This window comes from Canis lupus, chromosome 34 (genome assembly GCF_011100685.1).
Source record: "Canis lupus familiaris isolate Mischka breed German Shepherd chromosome 34, alternate assembly UU_Cfam_GSD_1.0, whole genome shotgun sequence".
NCBI classification, from domain to species: domain Eukaryota; kingdom Metazoa; phylum Chordata; class Mammalia; order Carnivora; family Canidae; genus Canis; species Canis lupus.
The window spans coordinates 39,003,196-39,020,084 of record NC_049255.1 but is presented as its reverse complement, the minus strand read 5'-3'; the positions used below and the strand labels follow the sequence as shown (position 1 = coordinate 39,020,084).

At 36.9% G+C, this 16,889-nt stretch overlaps 1 protein-coding gene and 1 long non-coding RNA gene across 5 annotated transcripts in view; one reads left to right on the top strand and one right to left on the bottom strand.

Moving 5' to 3' along the window:
• NAALADL2 (N-acetylated alpha-linked acidic dipeptidase like 2) overlaps positions 1 to 16,889 on the bottom strand; it is a 1,187,116-nt gene that overhangs the window by 862,759 nt on the left and 307,468 nt on the right. For 2 of the 4 annotated variants that reach the window (XM_038583935.1, XM_038583936.1), the window contains exon 1: positions 14,861 to 15,053. The exons of 1 other annotated variant lie outside the window; for it this stretch is intronic. In XM_038583935.1, the coding sequence (XP_038439863.1) occupies positions 14,861 to 15,038 (178 nt within the window). In that variant the 5' untranslated portion in view covers positions 15,039 to 15,053. Of the gene's footprint in view, positions 1 to 9,736; positions 10,130 to 14,860; positions 15,054 to 16,889 lie in introns of those variants that run through there. One more of the 4 variants, XM_038583937.1, reaches the window with a different exon arrangement.
• LOC111093881 lies at positions 1,781 to 15,299 on the top strand. The gene is made up of 4 exons (XR_005384029.1): positions 1,781 to 1,917; positions 2,308 to 2,420; positions 9,141 to 9,242; positions 14,924 to 15,299. It is a non-coding gene; the product is annotated as an uncharacterized LOC111093881 (long non-coding RNA).

Genomic DNA, 16,889 nt, shown 5'->3' with positions numbered 1-16,889 from the left:
ACCTGTCAATTTGGCAGGAAAGAGGGCCAGGAAATCCCCATGCTGCCTTCTTGTCCACTATGCAAGTATTTTAACTTGGCACATTAAGTATCAGTAGGGGAGACTGGAGTCGAGAGGCACTGACATCCTGTTCTCATATAGAGCAAGTGCATAAAGAGAATCTGATGCTTTCCGCAAAAGCAGATCACTGAACTGTGGTTAACATCTTGGACATGTGCACATCTGCTCACATGCAATCTGGTGAACGGACACAAAGCCTAGATGATACAGGCTTTGTGTTCTGAGATTAAGTAAAAACAGCATAAGATCATCCACTCTGCTTAACATGTAGCTAGCCTTAAAACTCGACTGTAGTCAGTAGATTGTAAACATGTTTAATGCCGGTCCAGGAAAAAAAAAAAAAATCAGCATTCCCATAGCTGATGTTTGCTGGACACATAATAGGAACTAATAATTGAATTTTTTGAAAGACACTACTCATGTCACAATGCCTTTGTATAAATGGTTTCTTATCCCTTAAGTACACTGTCCATTTATTTGACTGGGGAACTCTTCATTTAAGAAGGAATCAAATATCACCTCTTTGCTTAAAATTTTCTCTCTCCAATAATTCTCTTCCAAGCATGAAGATTGTGCATACATAGTAACCTAATAATTGGTTTAGATACTATTCTGAGAATAAAATTAGGTAACTTAAATAATATCCCCTGGATTGGTACCATGCATAGAGTAGCCTTCCTATTTCTCCTTTTTCAAACATAAGCTTTATAAAACGCCTAACTCCCATGAGGAAGGCTTGTTCACCGGCACTAAACTGGCTAAGGCACTTTTCACATAATTCTCAATGTATATATCCTGGGAGAAAGTTATAATGCATTTGAGAGACCATCAACACCCATCATTGGTTTCTCTTCAATGATGAGGATTAAAACAAAAAATAAATTTGGTTTGAGAGGTGCCTGAGTCAGTTAGGTGTTCAACTCTTGATTTTCACTCAGGTCATGGTATCTGGGTCATGAGATCAAGTCCCATGTATGCCTCTCACCCCCACCCTCCACAGCATGGAATCTGCTTGGGATTCTCTCTCCCTCCTACCCTGTTGCTCATATTCTCTCTTTCTCAAAATAAAATCTAAGAAAATAAACAAATAAATAAAGAGTTTGAAAATTTTGCTTACACTTGACATGTCTGACAATTAACTGCCCATAACTCATCCTTACAAGATCATACCACTATAAGCGTAAAAGTTTCAGTGGAAGATAGATAGCAGCCCCCTAATTAAAGCACAGTTCGGGGAAAATTATACTTTTCTTTATAAAAAAAATAGACTTTTATATTTCAAAAATTATATTAAAAATTTATATTTTTAATATAAAGCTAAATTAAGTGGATTTGTGCAAACCATCGCATCCAGAGTCACTATTGAGGGCCTTATGTACATGGAAGGCTTAACAGATTCTTTACCCGAGGGATTTCATCACATTGTGGATTAGGAAGAAAAGGGTAGGGAAGAAATGGCTAAAGACTACTACTTATTAGTTCCCACAGTGAGAAAGTAGGGGTTCCTGTGGCAACAAAAGTCCATATAGACTCTCTGCTGATACCCTCAAAACAGCATCTTTAATGGCTGAGGTTATATGGGTACTGAGGTCTCCAAACTGACCACACAGGACATTACAGTATCCAAGGTGCATGACCATACATTGAATGAGATTCCAAAGTTCGAGAGGGAGTAATTCTAGAATGTTATCAGAGTTCTGAAGGTATATAAACATAGTGACACACACACACATACAGTAGACTATGAGTTGCTGTGTCCATGACTTATTGCATGTAGCTTCAACAGCTCCTAATAATATGCCTGGTACCTAATCGTGTGCCAATAACGTTTGTTGAATGAACAATCGCATAAATTTGGTATGTTCGGATTTAAATACAGATTACAAATCTACTTACATTAAATGGTCTAAAGTTCAAAGAATTTCCAACCTGCTGAAAATAATAACTTAAGAAGCCCATATCTAGTCAGGACCATCATTTCAGGAGTCATACAGACCCGGGTTTGAATCCCAACTCTACCATTTAGTTCCTATATATTCCTAACAGTTTCATCATCTCTCTGAGCCTTCTGTAAAAGGGAGCAACTGAGACCAGTCCTCACATGGTGGATGTGAGGCTTAAGTCTGGCCATTGAAACTAAAGCAATGCCCATCCCCTAGTAAAATTTCTATGTACAGTAACTATTCTCTTCATCATCATCATCATCATCATCTTCATCAATGTCAGATACCTATTTATTTTTTTCAGATATCTATTTAATTTTGACAGAATGGAGTTCTTTGTTCATTTCACTGATTCAAGGATGAAACACTATGAAATAATTACTTCTAAAGTGATAATTCCAACATTCATCACTCTATGTAAGTTAGGAAAACCTTATATATATATATTTAATATATATATTAAGTTCCTGATTAAACCCTATTTCTGTATTAAAGTATTAGCGATAATCAAGAGTACCATTAGAGAATAATTTTTTTCATAAAATAAGGTAAAATATTTCTTAACTCAAATGTGTGATCCTAGTTTCATCAGAAAGTTGTTTAGAGGAGATGATCTTTATATCTCCTAACATTTAAGTAACAACTGCAACCAAAAACATCCTTTATTGTGCAAGTAGTGTCTTTGATTCCTCTGAAATTCTTCACTTTTAGTCTGTATGTCATACTTTCAGCAGCTACAGAACAAGAGAGGAACAACTTTTCTGATGTCAGATGCTGAGGATCAATAGCTATTTCCCAAAGTTTATGGCATAATTAAAATGTGTAACAGGAATAATTTTCTCTTTAAACCCTAAGGCCAAGCCTAGAATTATTGACTAAGTCAAAGTTATGTGGTGTAACATTTTTTATTATGTTTATGGATAATATAAAGGAGTTTATGGCTTTTACATGTAATTTGTTAAGTTAAAAACACTGAAGAGGAGGTATCCATTACATCAGCAAAGCACCAATTGTTTAAGAAACCTTTTTAAAGTGTATTTTGTAGAGGGTAAATCTATATTCCTTTATACCAGTTTGTGGTCACCTAAAACTTCCAACTGAAGGTTAATGGTCAAAACATTCTTAAATTTAGTAGAACCCATTTACTTCCAACTACTTCTTCAGAGCTTTATCACCTTCAATAAAAGTTCCGGGAATGCAGGTATGATGGAAATATCATAAGGATGTGTGGGGAGGTAGGACAAGAGGAAGCAGGAGGTACTCAAACAGGAAACACTATTCGTATGCAGGAGATTGCATGAGTTTGTGTAAAATACGGTAGCTACAGAAAAGCAGATATATCAGCTATGGAATAGACTGGGAATAAAATATTCTCTCCAGTGAGAAAAATTGACAGTCACTAATTTCTGTATATGGATATAAATGGCAAGCGTGTGAAACACTCTTTGGGCAGGCCTGTGTTTTTGTCTGTTTCTATCGTCGTTTTAAAGGCAGCTCTTCTAAAATGGTACACCTGGGAAACGTGGTCATTAAGAAACAATGAAGTAAGATACACCCCAGATTTAAACTGTGGCTTTATCTGTCATTGGTATTTACTAAATGTCCAATTTTATTACTTGCCCTTTTCATTATTATCAATGATAATGATTTAACCATATAAACTCGATTACAAATCACTATCCAAGCGTCTCAAATCTTCAAGCAGGTTAAAAACTGATCCGACCTTATTTTGATTTCTTCGAACAGAGCCAAATGGAAGTGGGTCTCTATCATCCCAAAGTTTCATAGGTCTGTCACATTCACACTATATGGCCAGTTATATATGGGCACTTTTCAAATGTTACATAGATGAGAAGACACCACTAAAAAAGCTTATCGGGGGGATCCCTGGGTGGCTCAGCGGTTGAGTGCCTGCCTTCGGCCCAGGGAGCGGTCCTGGGGTCCTGGGATCGAGTCCCACATTGGGTTCCCTGGATGGAGCCTGCTTCTCCCTCTACCTGTGTCTCTGCCCCCGCCCCCCCGTGTATCTCTCATGAATAAATAAAATATTTTTTAAAAAATAAAATAAAAAATAAAAAAAATAAAAAGCTTATCAGCTATAAAAACTGGGTGTTCCATTATTGTTCAAAAGCTGGATGATTCTGTAATAAAATGTACACTCTCTTCTAGTTCAGCTGTGGTCCAGGGGCATGGACTGTGAAGGTAAAGAGCTGGAGTGGGCTTTCGGGGTGGTGCTACACGTTAGAGTGTCAATCTTCCAGAGTAATCGTCTCTAACTCTGCATACCAGCCAATAACACACACTCACTCTCATCTCTATGAAAACTGGCTTAGTCATTGGCATTTTTTTTTTTTCCTATTGCTTTCCCATATTCATGGTCTCCTAACTTCTCTGAGGCTGCCTCAGGCCAAACCTCTTAATTTTCTTTCATGGAATCAACATCCCACACGTAGCCCCACCCTGAGTCTTGGCTGTATGAGACTTGGCTGTACTCATCCTTTACTACAAAGATGCAGCCCATTTGGTACAAGCTCCATCACCCACTCTCCTCTACAATTCGGTGAATCTGTCATTACACTCACCCTTCTTATTTTTCCTTATAGAAAGTTGCCCTCCTGTTCTTTGAAGTTACTATAATGAAGAAAAAACAATAATAAAGTGGCTCTAATGAGACCAAGTTCTCATCTCATCAAACACACCCTTCACCTTCTCCCCCGACACTGATTTCTCATTTGTGAAAGGTGAACATTATATCTACTGGTAGCACCACTGCGATGGATCTGCCTCCTTCGTTCTATCTTCTGTCTACCACTCCCCAGCCATGGCCGTTCCCACGGCACAATCACTGAGTAGCTCGCACAGCCTAACTTTACAACTTGGTCTTTGCCTTTCACCTTGTTCTTGATAACTCTCAAATTGCTTCTTCCTCATGTTGCACCTTGATTCTGGCTTTGAATCACCAAACAGATCCTAAATATTTGACTATTCTGACATTTGACATCCTTCACTCCTTTAATAGAAAAAACCTCACTATGCATTGCCCTGTAAATGCTGTATCTGAATCTTCTTTTTGTCCTACGACCCCCCCATTTCTTTCATTTCTGTTCACACTTCAGATGTTAGTGTTTTCTATCACCTTTTCCTTTAACATCTATCTTTGTATAATCCCCCCCCATCCACAGCGGCATGTAGGACTTCAGTCTTAGTAATTTCCAACTCTTTAATTTCATCCTAGGACTCTCTCCCAAGGCCTAGCATCATCTTTGCAATTTAGGTCCTGGACATTCTCATCAGTATATAACACTTATAGCTTAAAATCATTTCCTTTAAAACAATCTCATATTTCTCTTCCTAAACTGTTCCCCATCTTGCATCCCCTAAATCATCTAACAGAACTATTTTCTCTGTCACCTAAGCCAGAAACCTAGTTTTCACAAGCTCTTCCTTCTGTTGCACTCACTACAAATGAACACCAATTTATCCTCAAGTATGACTCACATTGATTTGATTTTGGTCAAATCCCACTATTATTACATGAACTCAGTTTTCCATTACTGTGTGATGAGGGACAACAATGAAGATGAATTTGAAACTGAACAGGAGGGCAGCTTTCTTTCTATAACAAAGAGATAGTCACATAATTATTTGCATTGGAGTCTATATTCCCCTTTGGGTGATTGTGAAGCTTTAATATACTGACTACTTAGAACAGTCTCTGGCACACGGTATACACTTAATACATGTTTTCTTCTATCACCACGACTTAAACTATTTGAGAACTTATCTAGGTAACCCCAATTAAAGTTACAGAATGAAAGAAAATGAGAAGGAACAATTCTCTAATTTTGAATGACAGCACACTGTTCCTAATCTCCTAGAATAGACTCTACGCCAATTATTATTCTTCTAGACAAATGCTTCTTTCCATTTTAAGACTTTTATTTATCTTTTTTATTATTGTTTTTTTTTTTTTTTACTTAAGTTTTCTTGTTTTATTTCATTTTGTATTTACCATGTTAAGTGACTGCTACTTTATGCTCAACTAATTTTCATGTTGGAATAAATGTAAATTGCATAGACACAGGAATAATATGAATTTTATGTTTCACTTTTTTTCTGAGCATATTAAGTCTACACTTATTGAAAATATAGTTTGTGTTAGTGTGGTTCTAGGCACTAGAAATAGAGAAATAAGCAAGTCAGCCATGGTCTTTAATCTCAGAGACAGAAGAGTTTATTTTTTTATTTTTTTCCAGGAAATAGACAATATACAAATGCACCAAAAAAATAAAATAAAGTTTTTAAAAGACCATAGTGAGCTATTAAAAGAATTAAAGTCAAACATTAAGACAGAATGGCTGCTCTAGTGAGAAAGACTAAAGAAGGTATCACTGAGATGATATCTGACCTGACAACTGAATGACAAAAAGAAAACAAACCACAGAAAGTTTAGCAGAGACTATGAGTACATACAAGGGTTCGAAGTCTGAGTTTGATGTGTTTGTTGGTGAAAGAAAGGCCAAAATTTCTGAGATTCAAATAAGCCTATTAATCTCTGCTTTGATTTAGTACCGGATAAATTCTAGTTATTCCCCCCTTTATGTATATGTGATTATAAAAACAAATTATTTACTATGGAATCAACATAAGTAAATGCAAATTCCATGTGAAGATCACCTTTCCAGAACATTTTATGAACTAAGTACCAATGTTATTGTGGATTATGTTATCAAGTCACCTGAGAGTATTTTTGCAAATAATTTAGTAAGTACTAATTTCTAGAAATATAAGTAAGTTTTCTAACCAAGAAGAAATATGATGTATAAAAGAAATCCACAGAAGGCAAATGGCAGACTGAAAATATAAAATATGAACCTAAAACGGATGAGAACTCAGGCTTAAGAATAAAAGCATTATTATTATTTTCCTTTTTTCACCCAAATTCCTATTTATCCATATCAAAAACAGAAACTTAAGGTAATATCACCCCAGTGCACTTACAGTTTATAAAGTTTCTAAAGAAGGTTTTTAACGCAACATGCATTTCATCAATACCTATGTGCTCTTCTCTATTCTTTTTTTTCTCTATTCTTATTCTCCATCCCTTTGCACTTACTCCCCACTCCCCAACCAAATCCACCACAGTCAATGTACAGAAACCTTCAGTTAACCAAAATAAACATAAAACAACTATATAAAACCCAGTAGAAACTGCAGGAGAGACACTTGAGTAATACCATATCCTTAGAAAATATATATAGCAGCCTAATTTTCAAAATGAGTTTTTATACTCTGAAATTTTAATAATGTTAAAATTTCAATCATATAAACATTTAGATATTAAGTCTATCTCTTATTATTCTGTGTCCTTTTCCTTTTTTATTATTTTCAGATTTTTATTACATGTTTGATATATTTCCTATATATATTTTTTTCTGACAAATGTCTAGTAGAGTAAGAGAGCAACTTAAGGAGCTCAAAATCATGAATAGCAAGATTCTAAGATGAGTTAAATAATACTATTTTCTTTGTCTCTGTAACTCTTATTTAATGAAATCCCTTTCTTCTAGCTAGATCTGACCCCTGCCATCTATAGAAATTATTCTGATGTCTGTCACCATCTCTATACATCCCTTGAATAGCTGAAACTTTTTTTTTACATATTTGAACATCATAAATCTTAAAACCAATTTCTTACTTTCTCTTGGCTGCTAGGAAGCTTGAAAACAAATCTGTGTCCTGTTTGGTAGCTGACTAGAATGTTTTGGCACATATTCTATATACAATATTTTAATTGTTATTTTAATCTTATTTTGTTATTATATTTACTTATTTATAGCTTATTTCAAAGTATTAATTTTGGGAAAATCTCTTTGTTTTCAACAAGAGGAGAATAAAGCATGTAAATAAATGGACAGTAGAATTTCTATGGCTTGTCTCTGCTGTTATTTTTTCCAGGGAAAATTTTCTTCCTTCTGGCCACTTACTCTACTTTACCAAACCTGCCAGAGCCAGTTTACATCATATCCCCTCTATGAAACTCTGCATAAATGCCTAGATTTCCCTATAAATTCTTAGATACCTGTCTGTGATTACCTCTTTGGTGACAACGTACATTTTCCACCTCTGAAATTGACCACCCAAAAATGCTGACGTGATGAAGAATTTTTAAAGATTTATCAGTAGTTTAAGGAAGATAGGACTTGTCTCTCATTGCATTAAATATCCATAAACAAAAAGGAAAATAAAGCATAGTGACCCTCTAGCTCTCTCTACTCCGCACATCTCAATTCCAAAGGAACTTACTTTTGAGAAGACAAAAAAATAAAATCACAGAGATGGAATGGTTTCAAGAGTTTAATCACATCTCAGAAATGAATCATTTACCAAGGTCTGAAGTCACACAGCAAAGTTGACTGTGTTGCTTAAGAGGTGTATGTGCACACCGTTTGCATGTTTATATGAATTGCATTAAGTCCAGTAGTTTACTTTTCAAAATATTTCTATTCTGGGCTTTTTTAGTAGATAGGATTTGGTACTAGAAGTCACACACTTATTGTTTTTTCCAAGTATACGCTACACATCTTGAATTACAGTGACCAGGGGCTTTAAAGAGGACAGGTGAGTTGCATTTCAATTAATTATAAACACAGTTTTGAATGCATCTCCCAAAGTGTTCAATTGTGGAGATGGTTAAACATCTATCAACAAAGCAACAAAAACAGCCCTGGCAAATAAAAGTATTTACACATACTTTTCCTGGAGAGAGATTAAAAGCTCAAGGGATAAAACCGAAGCTCAATTCCTTCTTGAGGGTTTTCATCCAAACCACATTTTCTTTGCAATCTAGTCAGTCACCTGATCTTCCTTCATTTATGTAGCAACTATAATACCTTACAATAAGTCAAGTATGTGCTTGGTTAATCCTCCCCCCAAAAACTGTGATACAAAAAAGGTTGGCTTAAAAAAAAAAAAAAAAAAAAAAAAAAGGTTGGCTTGCTGTTCTACTCAGTTAGCTAAATTTGTTTAAACTCTTTCCAAAACTAGAAAATAGGCATACAATGTAATAATTATAAGGTGTTTATACATGTACAATCATCAGATCATTACTTACACCCTTTGTTTTATTTCTTTAAGGAAAGAAAACAGATGCAAAGACAGATCCAGCCTTTTAAATATAAGGAAAAAATTTAATTGCATTATTAATAATAATGTTTAAACAATCAAGTCATCCTGTAGGTATGTATCACCTTTTCAAGATTTTATAGTGACTTTAATTTTTGTTTCCCTTTAAAACAATTTTGGTGCCATAAAATACCATTTAAATCAAAGGGGATTAAACTCTGCTTTTCAGAACATTCAAAAGTCTATGAACAAACTCTAACTTTCAAAGTGTTTGAGAACTGGCCTCTCCCCCAGCAGTAGGTTTTAATTGAGTACCAAGTTTTTAACCACCCTTTTTTATCTCATGTTCCATTTAAGTACATTGCTTCCTGTTTTATTTCAAACAAGGTAAAGATCCTATTTCCATTTACAAAGACAAGAAAAAAAGAGCTCCTCAGCTCGGTTGTGCTGCTGTCGTTAACTACTTCTTATGCATTATTGCAGAATTCATCTCCTAAACCCACTGCCTACTTCTGGGATTTTCTCTCTGATATCTGGGGGGGGGGGGGGGGGGATCCCTTAGCTGTCTTCATGAGTCCCCTGGCCTAACCCACTTAGGTCAGACTCACCTGGGATTTCATGCCTTGACATTTTCTGCAATTTTACTGGCTCCAAATGTGTTCAAATTTATCCTTATGTAATAAGGTCTCTTCAGCAGAGCTTCTGGAAGTTCCAACTCCAAAATGCCCTTTTGCCTTAATAATTAAATTTCAACTCCAAAATGTCTCAGGTCTTCAAGTGCCCTGACCTATCAGGGAGAGCTAGTGGAAGGAAGCCTTCCTCCTGGAACATGGATAAGTTAAACAAGAGCTTCTTGCACTTCTCCTTCTTTAAAATGCTGTTAAGGTTCTATAGGCTGGGAAGGAAGAGTCATAAACTGGTCAGTCCTCTTTGGTTTTAGAAAGATTTCAAGACACTCACAGGCATGGTTTGCAATGATGAATGCAGAGATACTTTTTCCACCACAGAAAGTAAACATGCACACCAAACCAGTATAACAGGTTGGGGGATACAGTACTGCTGCCCTCCGGCTGCAATTTAGCAGCACAGACACTAAGGCACCTTCCTGCCTAGATTTTTTTTTCCTTCTTTTCATAGCCCAGCAGGATAAGTATAATTTCCCTTTAAAAAAAAAAAAAAAGGTTATATCATGAGAAACAGGATACATGCAATGCCTGTGTGTCTGGACTCCTCTTGGCTGTGAGGAAAGTCAAGGAAAACTGAAACTTTTATAGTCAAGGAAAATCCCACACCTGGATGGACCAGTCTCATAATAGCTTGAATGAATACTGGACAATCCTTTCCAGGTCATAACGAGAGACTCTAAAAGGTATCGATATTGAAAGTATTCATAAGCCTGATTTTTTTTTTTTCCCTTTTCAAATAGGAAAGCAGATGCCTCCAGAATGGAATGTGCCAAATTCCTCTATAAAATTACAGGGTCTGGGCAGCTAGGGTGGAGATCTAGGTTTTGGCAACTGCTTCTGAGAAACCAAGGGTAATTTTCTTACCTTCATCAGCTCTGTTTGCTATTCTACAAAGTAAAAATATCAGACTTGAGGCTCTGTAAGCTGCCTCATACCCTGAAAATGTTGATTCTATAGGGTTTTTTTTTTTCCTCCCCTAATTCTGACAGCCAAATTCTCCTTGTTGAAGAGTTCTCTCTTCTCTGCTGATTGCTCTTTAGACCTGGCCTTGGATTCCACAGGGTCTAGCCAACCCTTCTGTGCTTGGAGACCTTTCTTTCCCCCTGAGCTCCAGTCTTTTATAGCCTGTAGAGGAGGGGTTTCCTAGATCACGAAAACCAAGAACTGGGGTAGGAAGGGGAGATATAAGTAGAAGATGCTCAAAGACATCTGAGCAGCTAAGTGGATGGCCTCGGTGACAAGGGTGTGTGGGCCGTCCACAGGAGACTTCCACTCAAGGAAACCGCTCTCAAGGTTGTCTCAGCATTGAACCCAAGAGGTATCTTTTACTTAAATCCCTCCAAAGATGGATTTATAAACCGTATCCTTTTCTAAGAAGCAGAGGGCTTTCGACATGCTTTGACCAAGGAGGAAGAGGAGGGAAATACAACGGAAAAAGCTCATCTGGACTAAGTCGCTGAGGCAGGAGGGATTTGGTGGATGAGGGACATTAGGGACACAGCTGGATAGTGGCGGCTCTTTCCCTTTTGTACAATCCCTACCAGGCTCTGCTCTGCCTGTTACTAAGAATCTTGGAATAGAAAATGCACGTCCTTCCTGACTCGCCATACAGATAAGGGGCCCTTTTATGCCCCCAGGGTAGGTAGCTTCTGGAGAAATCTTAACCTGAGGAATTTCCCAGGGAGCCACCTGCCTGGTTGGAAGTTGCCCCCCTCCTGTTGTTCAGTCGTGGCCTTTCACCGCTCTCGCAGACTGGCCAGGTGCTACTCAGTGGTACAGGGTTGTTTGCAGGGACTGTGGAAGGAGATGCTGCTGCCTTTCCTTACCAGATAAAATGCTCAGCATTTGTCCCCATTCCTATCGCCACATTATTTTATATATTTTATTTATATTTTCAGAAATAAGAAAAAAAATCTAGCATTTTATCCAATGCTAGATAATTCTATTTTTTTGAATCCTGAGACTATTATGAGCCTTCTCATATATTATTTCTCTGTAGAGTTACTTTTCGCTGGGCCTGAAAGGAAGAGATTGTTTTTTTTTTTTTAATTTTTATTTATTTATGATAGTCACACAGAGAGAGAGAGAGGCAGAGACATAGGCAGAGGGAGAAGCAGGCTCCATGCACCGGGAGCCCGACGTGGGATTTGATCCCGGGTCTCCAGGATCGCGCCCTGGGCCAAAGGCAGGCGCCAAACCGCTGCGCCACCCAGGGATCCCAAGAGATTGCTTTTTATGTTTGAAAAGATAATTGAGATCTGTTCACATGTAGCTGAAGATAACCTTGGAACGACTTCATTTTCATTTGGGAAAAAATAAGTTCCTGATATCATAGCTGCTGATTGCTTAGAGGCTCCACTAACCAGGGTACCCTCCTCACTGGCTTACTAGGTATAAAACCTACAGGAAACAGCACTAAAATGGATCGTTTTTGACAATGTCTATGGCTTGCCCTCCAAGTTGGGACGAGACATGGTCACAATCTAGACACGTGTCATTAGAAAACCACTATTAAAAGAACATGATAGAGTTTGAATGCTAATCTATCGCTTACAATCTTCACAACCAAAAAACTTAAATCATCCATATGTTTAATGTGCAAAACAAAGTATTTATATGCAGTCATTTCTGCTATAGCATGCTTATTTGTCAGCTGAGCTGATAATAATTGTATTATTTCAGAGTATTTCAGAATCTTTGCTAAGTCAAAGGCAGAATCAAACAACATTTCAAAATGCCTTTTTCATCTACTTCAACAATTTTTAAACTCAATGTGAGATTTGGAACAGGATGTTGCGAGGCAAAAAGAATAATGTTAGACCATTCCAGAAATGAAGATCCCAGAAAATATTTTGATCCATTTTATAAGATATTACATTTACCAAATCTCTCACCTCCACACAAGAAGCTGCAAATTATCCCCACAGTACTTTCCTTTATAATTAGAAATCCAGAAATAATTTAAAGTCAACAATTGAAGAACCCTCACTTATCATTAGCTCTCTCCAGATTACTAAATTCACTTAATTTTAAGGCAAATATAACTGGAATCAAAGCATCGCAATATTCCAGGAAGATGGATCTGAACTATTTGTAGACCCATTAAGGGTACATTTCAACTCAGATGGAACAACATGTTCCCCGTGGAAAAGTTTTCACAGAGCTCACAAGGGAGCTGGAGATAGAACTGATCTCCCAAGTGGCCCTCAGCCACAGAACGTTTATGGATCTAGCACATGATTTTCTAAGTCAAACCATAACATTCAAATTATTCACCATAGCTCTTGTTTAAAACTTATACATTTTTTCTGATATATACCGATTATTAATTCTGAAATTAAGGATATGTGGGTGTGTATATGCATGTGTGCATGTAGTCGCCTTTTATAGTGGAACATATCACCATAACATAACGTTACCTTTTCCAGAGGAAAAAGTAAAACAAAATCTATAGACATTCTAGGACTCTAAAATACAAAGCAAATATTTCCCATGATCCTGACACAAAGAGAGACAAGCCCTGGTTACTCCTCAGTTTACTAAAACCTCCGAACCCAGACACAGTGATGCGCTCGCATAAGTCTATACAGCAGGCTAGTCAGGCGGTTGCCAAAGAGTTATACACATTTTATATGAAATCATCCTTATATGAACAATATTAAGAATCTAAATACTTCCCATATATTTTTTTTAAAGAAAAGACATTATAGAGACAAAATATATGCTATGATCACATACATAAAATCATAAAATCATTTTCTCCATAAAACACATATAAGTTAGTCATTTCATAGAATCAAGCTAAATAAGTCTTTTGGCTTGTTTTTCTTCAATAGAGTGCACTAAAATGACTCTTTTTTGTATTAACCTTTAAACTAAAAGTGTTGATAATAGCATTTTATAATTTGAAATTATAAAATAGCAGTATTTAACAAAATGTTTTTTAGGAAACATAAAGCAATAAAATAAGATTCTGGGATTCTTAGGTAGGTTTAGTGGAGAAATGATTAAAGAAAATAAAGGAAAAACACAGGCATTCTCTGTAGGACAATTTAACTTTAGAAAATGGACAGTTTATGACCAGGCATGTCTGTGATCATCTTACTGTTATTCTCATGCACGTTATATTTCACAGATGTAGTTATATGCTTGATTATATGCCTAAATAGAAAACTGGGATTTTCTTGGTGGTAGTATCACAAGAACAAAACTAAAATGTCATTATCAGTCAATTAAAAACATATCTTGACCAAAATGTCTTTGTAAAGGCAACGAATAATTCATAAGACGTTATCCTATTACAAATCCTAGCAGCAAATCAGCATTATGTCAATTTTGATTTTTTTTTAAGAAGGAATTTTTCTCACTCAAAATAGTGAAACATGTGAGCAACTTTGTATTGTTTCTATCAACAAGCCTAACCATAGAAGCCTAGACAAGCCAATGTCAACAAAGCCAATCCCTTCAAAGGACAAAGGTACCTGTAAAATAAACCCCCTTTTCCCAACTGCTGTGCTCTCCTCTGAGATCCCATTTTCTACCATAAAAATCGGTTATATTAAAAAAAATTGGTTATATTAATATATCAGGACAAGGACACTTAGCTGGAAAACCCTAGATATGGCAAAACTTTATTACAAATAAAAATTTGCCCAAGTAGTGGCAAAAAACAATTCTGTGTCAATGTTGGAAGACATCCGCACCACAAGTTGGTCACAGCATTTCTCCCGCATTATAATGGACAATAAAGGTAAGGCTTTGCCCACTCTCCACCAATTTGGGTTTTTGTGTTGGTTAAGTTGTTGAGCCCAAGAGACAGCCAGCTTCTTTTGAAACAGGAAAAATCCTCACCCCTTTTCCTCACCCTCAGAGCATAGCTTGAAACTCTCTTGGCAGGGCACACGCAGGTGCGTGTGTGTGTGTGTGTGTACAGGTGGGCGCGGGCACATACGCACACACACACACACACACACACACACACACACTTTGTAATAGAAGCTGCTTGATTCTCTGATGGGAAACATTTCAAAGACTGTTGGCACTTACCTTGCAAAGATGTGTTAGGTAAACTTGCTTCATTCTCTCCCATTTTATTATTTCTTTTTAAAGGGGGCCAAGCAGTTTCAGGTTGTGTCAGGGACCTTGCAAGCTTTGCGACCTTCTGACTTCCTACTGTAGTACTGTAACAGTATACCACCTGCTTTCTGCTGTGAATAATTACCATTCTGCTTCCTGAATTACCTGGGCTTGCAGGACCAGTTTTGCTATGAAATGAGATCACATCCCCTGATCAACGTTCTGCTATTAACGTGTGCTGCACGAAATGTGGCTTTGTTTCAGTTCTGATATTCACTTTGAATTCTCTACTTGCGCTTTAGTCGAAACCGTATTTACATTTTCCCCAAGTGGGGATACTAGCAACATACCACGGTGCAGAGCCAGTTTTGTTTTTCAGTGTTCCCGATCTGTGTCTCTTACAGAAATAAAAAATATAAAGTGAATTTTGCATTGTTCATTAAAAACAAACAAACAAACAAAAGCCCACAGACATAAGGAACAGCCCGGGAATCACTTTTTTGTAGTGATGGAAAGACCAGCTTTGGAGTATCTCTGGTACTAGCTGCAGACCTAGGAGGGCTATACTTTCTCTGAGTCTCAGTTTCCCCAACTGTAAAATGATGATACGTATTTCAGAAGGTTCTTACGAAGATTGAAAACAATCCTGTATGTGGTAAACACTGTGAATGCCAGACGATAAATACAACACAGGGAGCACTTTGCCTCCTCCCCTCCTCTTCCTCTACCTTTCACCTTCTTCCTTCCTCCCCCCTCTTGTCCCTTCTCCCTATGACAAGTGCAAAGAAAGCCCAGGAAGAGCACTGGTATTGCCGTGTCCTGATGTCAGTTATCCTACTTTTCGAGAGATCCTTAAAAAATGATCCAATGCAATTTCAGAGTCCCTCAAGGTCCTCACTCATAACAGGATCTAGATATCTGCATTGCCTTTTTACAAGGAATATAATGAGTATTCATTTAAACTATTGTTCCTCAAACAAAGATAATCTCTAGCAAAGATAAGCAACAAATTGAAGATTTACCTTTATTTGTAAAAGTGAGAGAGGAAGTGGATCACAAAAATAATTTATAAAAGCTCTGTCTCCCATAAAGTATCCAGAATTAAAAGAAATCTCTATTTTCTCCCTCTAGAATTCCTTAAACTTTAGCTTTGTTCAGAATGGCTTAAAAAAGAAAGTTCCAAGGTTCAAACATCTTCTCCTTTAATAGTTCTTTGATTTTCAATTTAAAAAAAAATCTGTATACCATGTTTGCTAGCTCATTAATGAAAAAAAATGATTACATAAAGGTATGTAAAAAGAAAAGGTAAACAACTAGAATAGTCATTCTCAAAAATACTAGAAATGAAAACAAATGTGGCAAAAAATCCTCATTGCAGGGGCACTTGGATGGCACAGTTAAGCAACCAACTCTTTTTTTTTTTTTTCAACTCTTGGTTTTGGTTCAGGTCGTGACCTTAAGGTCTTGAGATCGAGCCCTGCGTTGGGCTCCACACTCAGTGCAGATTCTGCTTGAGTTTTTCTCTCCCTCTTCTTCTGTCCCTCCCCAGTGCACTCGCTCTTCTCTCTCTCAAAATAAATAAATCTTTCAAAAAAATTCCTCCTCATAGTGAATTTACAGTTCTCTCTTCCATTACCTCTCTGGATCTCAGTGTCTTCACCTAGAAAGTGATCTAGAACATTTGCTGTCTAGGCCCCATTCTCTCATTATAAATGCCCAAACCTCTGATGTAAAATCTAAGTTGTGGTTTGTCCCAGAGTAGTCTTTGCCGAGGACAACTGCTAATGTAACATATAGACCAGGCTACACGCTTCAGCAAATGTAACCTGAAACTGAATGTCTTTCAACAAAACACTATAATTATTATATTCTGACTTCCCCCCAAATAAGAGAAGCACATATACCAATCCTCCCTCATTATGACAACTTGGAAATGTATTTATATACCTGTCCCAGGCATCTAGAATTGTCAATAACCAGTCCAAAACACCCATTATCT